The 15964-nt window shown below is 40.3% G+C and overlaps 1 protein-coding gene across 4 annotated transcripts in view; it reads left to right on the top strand.

Annotated features, from left to right (window-relative positions):
* LOC109621239 (NPC intracellular cholesterol transporter 1) overlaps positions 1-15729 on the top strand; it is a 150693-nt gene extending 134964 nt beyond the window's left edge. For all 4 annotated transcript variants that reach the window (XM_062849921.1, XM_062849922.1, XM_062849923.1 and 1 more), the window contains one exon: positions 6961-15729. In XM_062849921.1, the coding sequence (XP_062705905.1) occupies positions 6961-7580 (620 nt within the window). In that variant the 3' untranslated portion in view covers positions 7581-15729. The remainder of the gene's footprint in view (positions 1-6960) is intronic.
* The last annotated feature ends 235 nt before the right edge of the window (positions 15730-15964 follow it).

A 15964-nucleotide genomic window follows, 5' to 3' on the forward strand; every position in this document is an offset into this window, starting at 1 on the left:
CTAGCCCAGCATTTACCTAGCAGGTTGGTACTAGAATATTTGTTTTCTCCGGTAGATAGAAGTAGTGAGATAAGCTAGTGGAGGCATAGGTAATAAGTAGAACTAATAATAGAGAGCACCTGTACATACAACTGCAATTTTCTCGATATACTTCGGATTATACATAAAAGTAAGTCGACAAAAGCAACCACTCAATCGTTGCAACCAAGGATATGGTATTATTTCGGAGATGGCTATAATTTCTCACTTTTCCGATCTTCTATCTGTTACTCCATACAACGCTATTTTCAATTATGTAATCTCTCAATTTTATGAATTTCAACGGAAATGTACTGTACTTGTTGGAAATGTACTGTCCATAAATATATAAATCTGGATAATCTTCAAGCACCTTCAAGCTTCTATATATAAAGCCCTGTAGACATTAAGTGTTATCCACTGATACACACCAGGTTTCAGTTGGATGTGAAGTTCTCTTGCTCTAACGTTTTGGTAGTATCGAACCTATGTTCTGAATTTGTCAATACATATCCTCACTTTAATGGGTTCCCACTTCATGAGCGCAGCATGGGTGTGAGTGCTAAACAGAAAATCAACTCCACGGCGACGAGGAGCGTGCTCGCTTTGTATAGGAGAGTTTGATCGAATGCCAACCTGTGTTCTCCTACGTTCGGTCAACGGACTTCATTCAGTCCTACGATTTCAAACTTCATGCGGCATGCTTCATTGGCTACTTGTAGGGTGGAGCGGGGCAAGATGGGTCGCCTAAGGATGGATCATCATAACTTTGTAAATACAAATCGTATTGGTTCGTATTGGTCCTCTACCCTTTAATACACTAGTTAGCTATGCTAAAAGTCGATAAAAAGTTCATTAAATACAAATTACGATGTTAAACAAGCAGTTTTAGAAAGTGACCGATTTTGCGCCGTGAAAAAAGTGTGGGGCAAGATGGGTCACCTTTCAAGTAATTCACATTTTCTCAACGAAAAACGTCAAAATAGGTATAATATTTGTTCCGTATTCATATATGCTCCATACCCATACTGAGTGAAAAAGAGCTACTAGTAAACATTTTAAAAATTTATTTGGAAAATTAAATACTTTACGATTTTAGTGGTCCTAAGACGACTTGAAAATCAATTTTTTTTTTTACTAAAAAACTTAATTTTATGTTATAATTTCAGGCGTTCATTCCGCTTGATTGAAGTGAGTTATGAGATAGTCTTGTAATAAAAAATAAAAAAAAATAACTGCTCCAAAAACACGCTCAAGATTGAAGGTGACCCATCTTGCCCCGCAGTCGTTTATATGGAGATTATATGGAATGAAACGGCTAAAAACTATTTAATTTTTTTTATTTCGAATGAGAGTGGATAATTTTTCAATCAATACCCTAAACTTATGTATATTCATGCTGGTTACCTAATAAAATTATTTACATAATCTAAACATGAGTAATGCGCCCGAAAATGGCACTAACCCATCTTGCCCCGCGACCCATCTTGCCCCACCCCACCCTACCAGTTTACCCTACTGGGCTAGGAGTAGTACATACCTAGTTCCAATTTTTGAAGTTTTTTTCCGTTAAATCAGTTTGTAACCTTGAATTTTAGGTTTCTGTACGCCAGAACAGACGCTGTTCGCACCTTCTAGGTCCCCGAACGTCCTCCCTAATCTAGATGAAATCAGAACGACAACAGTGCCCAGGGTACATTACCAGCTAAGCACATAACTATATGTTGGCAATTTTCATTGCCAACATGTCATGTCAACATGTCATTGACTGATCGGAGAAAGCAAGAAGTGGGGAACTTATGAGGATTAGAATTGTGTTAGACGCTTCTTCCAGTGATTGTAAACTTACCATTTTGCAGACCTTTTTTTATCTAGTTTATTTATTTGGGGCTCAATCGCGTATAACGCTTTACGGAGCCGAGGATCTTTCTTTGTACTTAATAGTATACATTATACAGAGTAATTTTGCAGACCTTGAAAGATTACGCACACGTGTGAACCTTTGCTGAACAACCGACGCTGTTCGGCATCAGTTTTAGTTGAACGTCCGTCTATTTTTGGTGCCAACTACGATAGAATCATTGTCCGATATTTAATTCGTTTGATGACTAGTAATTTCAAAAATCTTCATCAATCTAAAAAATCTGCGATCTATTATATCAGATACCTATACCTATACCTATACCAGATACCTATACCTGTACGTAAAACCCGGGATAATCTGTCTCCATTGTTTGAAGGCTGGTTACAGAGTGATCTAATAAATTAGACTTTCTATCAGCATAGCAAAGTCGTGATTTGCATCTTCCTCCCCAAAGATATCGTACGAGAGTCTTCTGTTGCGTGTAGGCTATTTCATGGTCACTTCCGAACAATCTTGAAAAGCCGGAAGATCTTTTTCAGCGGATTCATCCGTCAGGGGAGATGATTAATTGCTGTTCGTCAGATTCAGTGGAGCGATGACATCGTTTTCATCTAAATCGTCATTTGAAGTCGAAGGTAGAATCAGTTGAGCACCTACGTTGTGCCATCACTGTTAATCAGGACCTCCCATAGAAGCTGAATGTCAGGAACTGATGGTTTCGATTCTTTGTTGCTTGCATGTGGTGGAGGCTGATTCGTATAAGACCGGAATTTCTGTCGCCCACCAAAGTTCAAGTTGTCTGGTAGGAATTCACGGCGGAATGTTCCGTGCGCTTGTTGAACTGAACTCGAAAGTTTTGTTTTTCGTTTACAGTTCCTGGAACCAGAACCGGTTTCTTGAACAAACGGGTAAGTGTCCTGAGTGATCTACTCAGAAAGATTTCCGCTGCAGACTTTATGGGGTGAACCATAGTTGGGTTGAACAAGCGGGTGCGTCCGGAAAATTTCGGCCCACTTCATTAGTAGAATTCGTCAATGGATTCTGCGTAATCAATATGGATTCTGTTCCAAGATTGGTGACTTCGCAGTATCAGTACAGGCTCTGCACTTTACAACAGGCTCCACAACGTCATCCACATTCGACCAGTAGTCAGACATAACTTCGAGCGTTGGCTTTCTTGCGGTCGATGGCTGGATGGGTTTTGTGCAGCTGTTTCAGAACTTGCTTGCGGTACCTCTGGGTCAAGCATTAGTATGAAGCCAGTCATATAAGTTCGTAGGTGACAGAATCCTAGACCGCTGTTATGAAGATTGCCTTCTTCCCGTCGGATACCAAAGCACAAAGATTTGGAACTAATCTCTGACTCGACAAGACTGACGCATTCCTCAAACTGTCCTGGTCACGTCCTTGCGACTGCTGAAGGATAGGAAAGGCTGACAATTTGGACAACTAAAAAGATGTAGAACGCTCTACGGCCTTTCTGGTCTAGGTGTCAAGGAAATATGGGTGTTGTTACTTAGTGGAAGGGTGAACTCCAAAGGATACGTTTGGTTAACGTTGTTTTAAAGACTTCTTTGAATCAGTTGTTTGTCCAATTCTCCTGGCTTCTCGACATCTTGATGACATTTGGTTGAGTTGATTGATTCTCTTGGTACCTCTGTATATGTCTGGTTACAATGGTCGATTTTTGCTTAAACGTAATTTGTTAACGTTCCCTTTTGGTCAGGGCCAAAGGGGTCAGAGATGCCCAATGAGTCTACGTAGTTTATTAACAGTGCCTATTGAGAACGATGATCCTGTCACTGAACATCGCATAATTTTCAAAGAACTTGCGTGATGGACAGGGCTTAGAATATCTTCACAGCGGAATCCCTGAACTACTTCATGTTCGACGGCCAATCGTTCTTAATGAAACTTACTTGAGCATCGCGTCCTTCTTTGTCTCAGCACATATCACGTTAGACGTCACTAATAGGTGCCGCCGGGTGTTTTCGAGAATCGCTTTGACTGCGATTTCTTTGCGGACGCCAGCAGTACATAACGTACCCTAATAAACCAGCACCATACACGGACCTGTTCAACAATACCGCATACTGTTCGAACTGTATACCGAATGGGTGGTTAAGCACATCTTATGGTTATCGTTTATGCGGGTAGTCTTCATCCGATCGGTTTTGTGATATTATTTGCCGGGATATGATGTCAAGGTGAACGGAAATTGTCCTAGCAACATCTTAAACCGCGAAGTCGTAGAGCATAAGGTTGAGGGTCCATTGGCCAGTGATGACTGGGGTGCCCTTTTTACAGTTCGCTAAACAAAGCGACATCCGTAGGGTAAATCGGGGTAATTTGGCCACCCTAAAGAAAAGTCAACAAAAGATGCAGAAAGCAAGGTTTAAACTTCCGCACATTGTATGACCATAATGATTTTGAATATACTAAACTATATTGATGTGAAAATTTTAGTTAAATTGTGTTTACATATGAAAGAAAGATTTTTGGAAAAAGCTGTGTTTTTGGGTCGATTTTGAACCGACGGGGTAATATGAGCACCCGATTTTTGATAAAGAATTCATCCTACATAATGAAATATAAACTTGATATGCGTCATTGTGCATCAAATCCTATAGTATCAACTTGAAATATATAGAAAATAAATAAGTTTTAAAGCTATCTAAGGTATTTAAACAAGATTAGTCTTACGTGGTGTTTTTGGTCTGCGCTCGTCAGGGTAATTTGGCCAATGTTTTTGAAAATTATTTTTCTAATTTTATGTGATCTTCCAGTACAGTAGCCGGTGTTAGATCTGCAAGGTGAATTTGCAGAAATTACTAGATTTTATGTGTTTTTCATGAGGTGCTCATATTGCCCCATTGGCCAAATTACCCCGACTACCCCTATAGAATTTTCTGGAATTTTGTGACCGCAAGAATCAGCACCAGAGCGCCTTTCTCCTCCTGACCGCAGTTAGCTTTTGCTGGCGTGAATGAACAAGATGCATGTAATGACCTTGACTTGAAACGATGTATTATTACGGCTTCCAGGTCGTTTTTGGGATCGTCAAGGGCAACAATGATCGTCTTTGAAGGGTCGGAATAGGCTAGCCAATTCGATTCAAGAATGTCTTTGAATCGGTCCAAACATAATTGGTAATCTTCCGACAAGCTCCATAGTGTGTCCTTCTAGAACAGTTTGTCCATGGGTGTTCTCAGATGCTTCATTTGCATGACATACTAGTCGTCATAGTTCACGACGCCAAGGTAGGACCTAAGCGGTTGATCATCTTCAGAAATGGCTTCGATCTTCTCTGGATCAGCGTGAATGCCATCTTTACCCACGACATTCCCTAGGAACTCAATATCTTGTATCGCAAAACGATAATTATTGCGCCTTGGTGCAACGGCTGATGGTGCTGGGCTTTGGAAAACTTCAGAAATTGCCGCTTGAGTCTTTCCACAGAATAACCTGGTCGTTGAGTGACTACAACGAGGTAGAATGGATCTGAATTCGAACCGATCCGGGGCCATGGTTTCGATGTCCAGAACGTGCAAATCGGGATGGTCAGCAACGAAAATTCTTTTTGTTTTGGTAGCGTCCGTCCATATTTCCTCAATGAGTTTGAAATTGGGTCCATATACCCATAGCTGTAAATGCGTGGCGAGGGTATTCAGCATCACCGCCGGGTTCGAATCCCGGTCATTCCAGGAATTTTTCGTAAAGGAAACTTCTTCAACTTCCTAGGTCATTGGCAGAGAAAGCTCTCAGTAAATAACTGGAAGTGCTCATAGCTTTGTCTTAGTGGGGACGTTACGTCAAGAAGAAGAAGACAAATATTGTCACTAAGGGCCCTTCAGTGGTGAAAGCTGTTGGTCTTCTGATGGAGTTCCACGTCTGCTTTGAGATGGCGATGGTGATGTCAGAAGCGGAATCATGTGGGAGCTGGATCTTGACTCCGTTGGGAGGAACTGGAACGAATTTGCTCTTGCTGCCGATGTTATGTACCACGTGGATGCTCCTGGACTTCAATAGTTTCTTCGGTTTTGGATTTGCGGGCTTCTTCGAGGTGGGTGGCTTGTCACTGGCATAGTAACCTTCCTTGTAAGTGAAGTGTCCAGCAGAAGTTTTTGAGTATCCTCTTCACAGGTAGTTTTGTTTTTAAGCGATGGGGTTGACATTGGGAATCCTTGTTTTCCATTATCTGCGTCTGTTCTTTCAGATTAATTCTACCATTCGATTTTTAAACGGGACTGCTCAAATGAATCGCAAGACTTGAATTTATGGCTTGAAAGTTTCCAGAGTTGGAATGCTTTATAATGCATTTGAGGACAAGAGCCACATATGAAGTAAAATCGTCCGCTTCGCTATTGAAATATGTATTGAAGGTACATATTGATACCGAGCCTGGAGAACGAATGTCTGCCGTCCGAAGATCTTCTTGAGCTTGGAAACCTGGACAAAACAGTTTCAAGTCACTGGGATGCTTTGGAAGTCTACCATTGGGGTATTATTCGTGTATCGGACCTTACTTGAAAGGCATAGAATGATCTTAAATACTAGACTTGCTGTCAGTATAGATCAGTCGACGCAGCGCACATACAGCATTTGATTCTCGTCATTGTGCGTTGAACGATACATTTATGAAAACCGTTTTTATTCATTTGTATTCGTTGATGAGATGTTGTAAAAAGAATACACAAGTAACGATATGATGGATGGCCTGGCCAGGCCATGTGATAGCTCAAATAGGTATCTGGATTATCAGTAGATAAGTACACTGTAAACATGCATAAATCAAATAAAAAATCAATCAATGTTGAATGCTTTGTTAATAATTTAAAGGCTTTATTCGTTCTATTTCATATACTTTCTATTCCTATCAAGTAATTTGGTATACGGGTACTGTTTCAACTAGTGCACAACTTCCTAGGCCCTCAGACAGGGTTACTCACTAAGCTTGTACCATTTGTCCAATATATTCTTACTCTTTCTAGTTCATCTGTAACACAACACTAACTTCTTTCTTTCTACTTTTCGCATGCTCTGTTTCTCCCTAACTTTATTCCACGGTCCCTCTACAGGCGTGATGTACCGCAGAAGACGTTCCCCCAACGACGTCTCCACCCGCAACACCAACACTGAAATTGCGAACGATGATGATGAGGACGAGAATGAGGATGAGAACTACCAAGGCCAGTACTTCTACCAGCCACAGCAGCAGCAGCACTGGCAACAACAGCAAGACCATCGACGACGAGAGCAGCAGCCGGCTCTGGACCAACAACAACAACAACCATTCTACGCCAACGCCGGAACCAGCGGACGCCCAGAACAGCAGCAGCGGCCACTCCACCCCTACCAACACGACACGCGAGCATTCGTCCATTCGGAAGCGTATACAGAACAACTTACCGAACCTCTTCTGCAACCATCAACCAGCAAGCGCAGCCCCACGCACCGACCTCTAGGCGGCGGCGCCAGTCCGTCGTCGGCCTCCGGGTCCGCCGACTCAGCAGCTTCATCAGGGACACCAAGATCGTCTTCGTCCAAGGTGCAAAAGCGACGAAAAGTGGTTCCCGTGGTCGCCACTGTTCATCCGCCTGCTACCACAGTAGGCGGCAACGACGAACGGCACGTGATTTTAGATGACAAATCGGTGGCGACGGTTGCTGCGTCGACGCAGGATGCCGACTTTGACTAGGGGAGCACGTTTTTTAAGACGGATTCTAGGTTAGGGAGCGATTGAACCCCGGGTAACCCCGGGACTCGTTGACGCTGGTTCATCAACACCATTTTGATAAACTTCTCCAATTTCCCCGCAACGGAGGAACGAAGTAGCACGAAAAATTAACAGCTAAGATTTCGGTGTTAGGATTTCGGTAAGATTTGCCGAAGTTTGAAAATTACCGACATTCGGTAACTTTTCGGTAGAATTCACAACGATTTTCTGTATTGAAATCCTTACACATAAGTCGGCATTTTTATATCAAGTGTGAGGACTTCTGTGGAAATGGTTCCTATTCGTGAGAAAAACGTTCACCATTGCATTAGAGAAGCAGGTTAGGTAAGGCTAGTTGTACGCAAAGTTGTAGATATCGAGACATATATATTTGATAGAGCGAAGAAGACTATGCGAGTGCGAATGTCGAATGAACAAAAAAAGCAAACGTTTATAAAAATTGGGAGAAACGTTCATATGTATAGAGTTATATACCGGAGAAAGAGAGCACAGCTTGTATAGAAAGAAGTAAAATATTTTGTACCAAATAAACAATCAATTGATGTGCGCATGAAATGAAAGGCGGTGAATCGAAAGCGGGCGTCTCGAGCAGAAAGACTAAACTGTTCTTATGAGTAAAAACAAAGAATCCAAACAGCGAACTGTTACGAAGTCGACGTGTGAGCGTGCCTGAAGCGACGACGCGACGGGGTCTATAGGAAATCTTGAAGGGCTGTCACCGCTGTCGGCGGGATCGATTCGAAAGGTCGAAACAAAAAGGGCTGGAAGTCTCGTCAAAACCGAAAATATACTTTTTTTATACTGTCTAACGTTTCGGTTCATCTCGAATCTTCTTAAGGGACTTTAAAAGATTATTTATAATTATTAACATTTTAAAGTTCCTGAAGAAGAACCAACACGAATCGAAACGTCAGAAAGAACAAAATAACAGTATTTTATTTCGACCTTTGCGCTTCAACCTTCCACATGCGGACGGTGGACACATTTGTGCTAGATAGGTAAATTCGACTAGAGATTGTTAACGGAAGAGGAAGAGAGGCGCTTGTGTTAGTTTGTTGCCGGAAATTCAAAACTGAATATTACGTATAACACTGTAAATGTCTAGGGAATAACCAAATCGCTGATTAAAGAGTCTAGTTTGTTTTAGTTGTTGGATTAGGGGATTGCAGAACAGGCGGTTCTAGATCATTCCGAGCCGCAATGTCGAATGTGAAGAAATGTGTTGTTGAATCGTAAAGTTCTATGAAAACAAAAATGAGAGTGCTAACTGATTGCCTTACTCTTCGGTTCCTATTTGCGTTACCCGGTGGCGTATTGTTCACGCTTTGGCTTGAGAAGGCAGAAGTTCTTGTGGATCGATTTGGAAAATTCGTTAAAGTTGCATGGAACTATTTGTCTTGGGAGTTCTGGTGAGGTTTCTTGGAAAAAGCCAGAGATCCTGCAAAAACTCCTGGTGATATTTATATAATTACAAAGCGCAACATTTTTTTGTCTCAAGAGCAAACTTATGTGTCTCTGACAGATTTTGGGCCGCTGAATCCGGATCCGGGCTCAGATTTGCTCCAGCACGTCAGAATTTTGAGCTATACCTCAATTTATAGGGCAAAATATACGATTTTGGGCTTACAGCCAGCCATTAAGCATGGAAATATTTTTTTAAGCAACCAAAAGGTAAATTGGTCAATTAACATCTAAATTAACGACTCACGCTAAATATTTCGATTTACCAGATCAAACTTGATAGTTTTAAGCGATTAATGTAAGGTACGATATTTCCCATACAAGTCACCCTCCAAAAGTTGCATGCAAGTTTACTTACTAACATAAAATGCTTAAATCTATCAAATTTGATTTGATAAAACAAAATATTTTGCATGACTCGTTAATTTAGAAGTTAATCGTTCAATTTACCTTTTTATTGCTTAAAAAAAATATTTCCATGCTTAATGGCTGGCAGTCAAAAAAGCCCAAAATCGCATATGTTGCCCTATAAATTGGGGTATAGCTCAAAATTGTGACGTGCTGGAGCAAATCTGAGCCCGGATTCGGATTCAGTGGCCCAAAATCTGTCAGAGACACATAAGTTTGCTCTTGAGACAGACCAAAAGTTAATTTTTGTTACGCTGTGTTATTTTAGGAATTGTGCTAGATTTCATGGAAAACTCTTTTAAAAACTTTATGGAAGGATTTTGAACAACAGCAGAAGTTTCTCAAGGAATTTCTCAAAATTGGCCTTGGAGTTTTCAGCGAGGTTTTTCTCGTAGTTTCTCCTAGGATCTCTTTTAGAAATTTTCTCGGGATTTCTGCCGGAGTTTGACTAGGGGCTTCTCAATAAATTCTTCCCGGAGCTCCGCCTCGTGGCATTTCTCAATAATTATCCCGAGAGGATTTTCAGCAAAAATCCAAGAAAGAACTATGAGAGTTATTTTGGGAAAACTCCTGAATGCCAGATGAATCTCCGAGCGTAGCTCACGAGGATCTAATAGAGAAAACTGTTGCAGAACTCCTGGAAAAATATCTATGAGAAACAACTGATAAAGTGTTTGAGAAATCCCAAGAAACTACCAAGAAAACCTGGAAACAAATCATAAGAAGAACTCCATTGGATATATCAGCTATAACTTCGAAATGTTTCACAAAAAAAAACTGATGAATGTCCTGAAGAAATTTCGAAAAACTCTGGGAGAAATTCCTGGAGGAACTTTGCAAGAAATCCACGAAAAAATACAAAGATAAATTCATGACTTCGAAAAGTTATCGATAGAAACACCTGGAAACACGCTAGGAGAAATCCAGCGAAATTATGTGGAACAAACCCCGGGAGGAATATACCGTAAGAAATTCCGGAAACCTTCCAAGGGAAATCTCAAGAGAAACTTCTACAGAAATCTTCGAATCCCAAAACTAATCCCGCGAGAACCTCTGGAAAATATTCCGAAAGAAACTCCTGTAGATTATCCGGGAAAACTTCCAGGAGAAATCCTGGAAGGAATATCGGTCGATTTTTTTAAAAGAGTAAATAAGGCGAGAATTTTTTTTGAAGAATCCCTGCAACATTCCTTTAGGATTCGCGGGAGGAACTACTGGAAGCTTGGAAATTTTTAAGTTGAATACCAGAGACATTTTAACAATGAACTCTATCCTAAGAGAGGGAGGAAATCACTTGCGTGCGCAGCCTTTTCTTTTTCCTCGCTCGTTCTTTTTGTATAACGCAAGAAAAAGCGAGATAAAAGAGGGGGCAAATTGCCCCCTCTATTATCTGTTTCTTTCGCGTGTTTGTTTACGAGAGTGAGTGAGAAAAAAGAAAAAGCTGCGCACGCTAGATGAGGAAATACAAAAGGAATCTTGTGATAAATTCAAAAAAGAATGCCTAGATGAATCTCGAGGAATTTCAGAAAAAAAACTTAAGGAATATATCATTGTGGAGGAATTTCTAGATGAGTTTCAACTACCAGATTCAACTGCTTTTACTTGGAAATTGCAGCATTTCGGTGGATGCCTATTGATTATGCAAGACAATTTTCTCACCAGCTATTTCATCGGCTGAATCCCCACTATTCATTAATTCTAACAACGACATCTTGTCTTGGATCTTGTAGAAGTTTGGAAGCGAAACTTGTGAAATTCTTATAAGTTCTAAGCACAGACAAACAGACGTAACACCTTGAACGATTTTCATGCAAATCCATCGCCCAGTTCACACTACCATCACCTGGTGGAAAAGTTGCACGAATCACTGTGTTGTGCAATATCGTCAACAGAAGGCGCTAGTGTGAAACGTCAAACGCATAGAAAAACGATGCGCGCGCCTCTGGTTGTGAAAGCCACAACTATGAAAATTTAAAATGATCGTTAAAAGCGTGGTCGATGGAAATTTCGCAAGTGTTACGTCTGTTTGTCTGTGTTCTAAGCTTCACCAACGTTAATAATGTCTTGGCAACCTAAATTCAAATCAATAGCTGCCATAAAACCGTAATAAAACCATTATTGTTTCTAGCGTAAATCGGTCAAAATTTGATATCCATGGCATTTCTGAGAGCAAAGTATGCCTGAATGCTACAGTTTGCCATACAAGCTGTAAGGAGGCTTTATTGAGGTTTTGCCCAGTACAAATAAAGAGATTTCCATTGCAAATGACTGCAAACACCTATCGATCCAATTTAGAATCTTCTCAAACAAGTGTAGACAAGAGCCGCCAAAAAACACAACCTCTATGAACAAAACAAACAACTCATATTGTAACTATCCTACATCAAATAATGACTCATACACAGCCTAGTTGTTGTTAGGAAGCTGTTGGAACTCATCCTTTCCGCGGTTGTCATCGTCAGAGTGAGTGAGTGTCGACAAGACAGAGCGAGCGAGCGAGTGCGGTTGAGTGACTGGAGTGCGACCGATTGTCGAAGGTTTCCGTGGACTCCAAAATGTGGAGCAAACACTAGTACGTTACTATTCTAATTACTTAGTTAAAATTTATAAACTGCGTATTTCTCCTTCAAACAAACAAGGGTGATCAGCTTTGGGTGGCTCCGTTTCAACTAGATTAGAACAATATCCTGTTATAAAATTGTGGTACCATGTGAACCAACCGATAGTTTCTTCTAGGTTGCCTTTCTGATATTCATCTTTCGATACCATATTATATATTATAGTAGCCAAACGTTGTATTTCTGTGTATAAACTGTATTTGTTCTGCTGGCATACATGCATTGCATACACCTACCTAGGGAATAGACTCATTTTGTTTTAGGGATATTAGGGTTAAGTTGTTGCTCACACAATCCGGTCCATTAGGTTTGCTCTGTACTAGTTTTGAGGTTATTTCTTTCAACACTGAACAAAGACGGCTAAAAGTAGATTAAATTATAATATATCTTAAACTAGGTCTTCAAGCGTTGCCTCGAAAAGCATTGTTTATTACTCATGACCCTGAACTTCCACTTCTTGTATGGCACACGTGTGCTATGAGCACTTTTAAAACATATCGTTCTTCTAATATTCATCACATTTGCATTTCAATGCGAATGCTCGCACGTCGCCGTTCAACATCACTCTTAAGAATGAGTGTAATCAGTTTCATACCTTTTAATTCCGCCCTATTTTGATTATCCTTTGACAGATACGTGTATTTCGACTACCACTTGTAATCTTCCTCAGCGTCAGTTATCCACTGAGGAAGATTAGAAGTGGTAGTCGAAATACGCGTATCTGACAAAGGATAAGCAAAATAGGGCGGAATTAAAAGGTACGAAACTGATTACACTCATTCGAAGAGGGTATTCTGCTTAGAAGGTTCGAAAAGTCGGTACAAGATCACTCTTAAGGTTTTGGATGTTGGGACTCCACTATTCTTGAAGTTCCAACAAACATTTTTGCTGTACTAGAGTGGAACAAACCACTCCTAAGCAAACTTTAGCTTAAGAAACAGTTTTCAGCTAGTTCTGTTACTTGGGTTTCTCCATTTCTTCAAAGCCAACTCGTTCTCGAATACCTTAGATGTTTTGGTCCGGTCTAAACAGTGTCTGAACCAGTCTAAACCAGCCGCGCGTTGTTGCGAAATCTGACTAAAATAGGACTCATTTCCGTGAGACTACAGGAAAGGTAGAAAACGCTTCTGAAGGTATTCATCTCCATGGATTTGTCCATTGACGGTTGAATGGCTGGTTTATCTTGCCACATCTACGGATGGCCTTCCAAACTTTCGGAACTTTGGCCGGAACCGTCCTTGGAAGCAGAGTAAGATACACTGGTACTTTCGTAAAAGCGTCTTTATTCGCAGAATGCGTTATGCAGAGTGCCAAAATATTGAGTCGTAGATGTCAAACAAAGTTCAAATAAAAAACGGATTACTGCGATTGCACTTATTTTCGAATTCAAATTTCTCATAAACTTCGCAATGTTCCCACATAAACCAAGAGCTTTTTGGGTGAACTTGTCCACCTTCTTCCTTACTTCCTAAGAAATAGTCAACCGTTATGTGGCTACATAAAACTCCTTTATCGCTAATTGCTTTGTGATTGCCTTATCCATCATGATGGACCTCCGTTTCGTGAGCCGCTCCTGGTACAGCTTACCGGTGCATGTTTTGTTTACCGTTCCGGGTTTGCACCTTCCTGTCCTTGTACACTGGTGGCCGCTACGTCTCGCAGTTTTTTCCGACATAGCAAGTAGAAACTTCCGCCATCTTAGCCACTTAACGAATCGAAAGATTCGGTCGACGGTTGAACAAATTTAACACCTTCCTTGCCTTTACCGAATCAGCAGTCGTTGGTTATCTGCTGCTGCCTGTCCTCAGATTGGTTACCTAGGTTTCCCTGAATGACTTCACCACCCGGGAAACCGTAGAATCGTAGAATGATAGAAACCCAGATGTTTTCCGATCCCTCTATAAGGCGCAGCGGCGATTTTTCGCAAGTTTCGATGCCATCTCTCGATTACCACGTGACGAATTGTGGTGACATACTGCCAACGTAAACATTACACTCTTAGCTAATTTCAGTCAGATTTTCAACAGTTTTTACCCACACACTTAACAGTTAAATGTTAATCAATGCACACTTAATTTAGAATACCGTGTTCGGTAAATTTTTGACGAAAATAGAACAGCTGAATACAGCTATAATGCATTGTATACCTTTAGCACCCGGTTTTGACAGTTGGTATACTGAACCTCAGTAAAATCGATTACCGAAGCTACCGAAATAGTTCTGCTGTTCTATTTTTTGTCAAAAAAGTGCTGAACAGGCAATTCAGGATTGAGTGTGTGTGTCTCTTTGGTTTCTTTTTTTTCGAAGGCAGGATAAATCTTTTCCATATTTTTTAAACAAAATCCGGGAGCAATGACATCAGGTATAAAACAATGCTTTTCGAAACAATGCTGCAAGGATTCTAAAATTTATGTTAGCTCCTTCTCTCCAGCCTATATGAGAGGATGGGCTTTCTACGTGATTCCATTTATCAAAAGTATTTTAGACCATAGGCAAATGTAACTTTATCTTTTCTTTCTTTTATGTAGGTTCGTTCTATTTATCGTGACCAGTTTGCTATGATTAAGGGATAAAAACTTTGTTGCTGAAAAGAAACAATCAAACGGATCTAACAATCCTCGTGAGGTAGAAAAAAAAGCGATGAAATTCTTGTTTAGTTAGGGTGACAAAGGGTATTATCGGCAGGTTTGTTCTCTTCGTCATGGGGGGTTTTTGTGGGCCAAATTGCCTGAAATTTGGGCATATAACTAAGATGGTTGGGAAAGATTTGAGGCCAAATCTGAGATCAACAGGTTTAAAAAAAAGCCATGACGAAGAGAACAAAACTGCCGAAAATACGTAAGTTACCCTATATTTTTATTTTCCGATATATTCAGAAACCTGCTTTGTTCGTTGCAATAGAAAGAAAGTGTACTTTACGATGTAAGATGTGGAAAATATACGAACTGAATAGACACAAAGTAACTGTAGTCAAACTTTTTATTTTATTTCCCTGATTTATTTTTCCCCTTGCAGATAGTTAGGACACATGTTGACGCCTGGAAACGGTTAGGAAGAATCGCGAAATGTTGCTTAAACAAAAAAAAAAGCAAATTGCTAAAAGGCATGTAGCATAATAGGTATCTGGTAAGGATAGGAAATTGTAAAAAAGAAAACTGTTGAAAGAAAAAATGCTTGAAGAAAAGTCCTCTCAAATTGTTGTTACGTTTCGCATTTGGGTTTATTTTCACAGCGTCATAGTCACTATATGTAGGTATTGCTATTTCATGCAGGTCATGCAACCATGCAGGCAGATCTTATGAACTCTGGTACTAACCAAAAACCGAGCTTCTGGGAGAAAACTGTTCACTTTGAGATATACAACAATTGTAAAAAAAAACGAAACTTATTACATTTTCCAATGAAAAGCCGACAAATCTCCGTAGAAAGGTATTTGTTGCAAAGTCTGTTCTTTGAATGTGGGGGGAAATCATAAAAAAGCAAGCCGCTAAAGCGATTCTGTTGCTTGCGAGAGATATGGGGCAACTTGACACACTTGAACTACATACCAATCTGTCGTGTAAAACGTTGTATTATATCACCACACACACCCAAAATAAAGTGTTGTTTTTGTAACAAAATTATCACCGTGTCTTTTTAATTGTCGTTCGTCTAGACTTAGGTAGGGGAATTGGGGGTAATATGAACACCCTAAGCGTTTGTGGTCGTTTCCAATACAAATATGACAAAATCATTACGTTTCACCCCGTAATATCGTAGATGGTAATATATTCTAAGAGTTCTGGAAGAAAATATTATTAAAAAATACAGTTTTCTTACATTATTTTCGATTACAAAAAGTGCATGAAAATAGAGTCA

Source organism: Aedes albopictus, chromosome 2, assembly GCF_035046485.1.
Source record: "Aedes albopictus strain Foshan chromosome 2, AalbF5, whole genome shotgun sequence".
Lineage (NCBI taxonomy): Eukaryota > Metazoa > Arthropoda > Insecta > Diptera > Culicidae > Aedes > Aedes albopictus.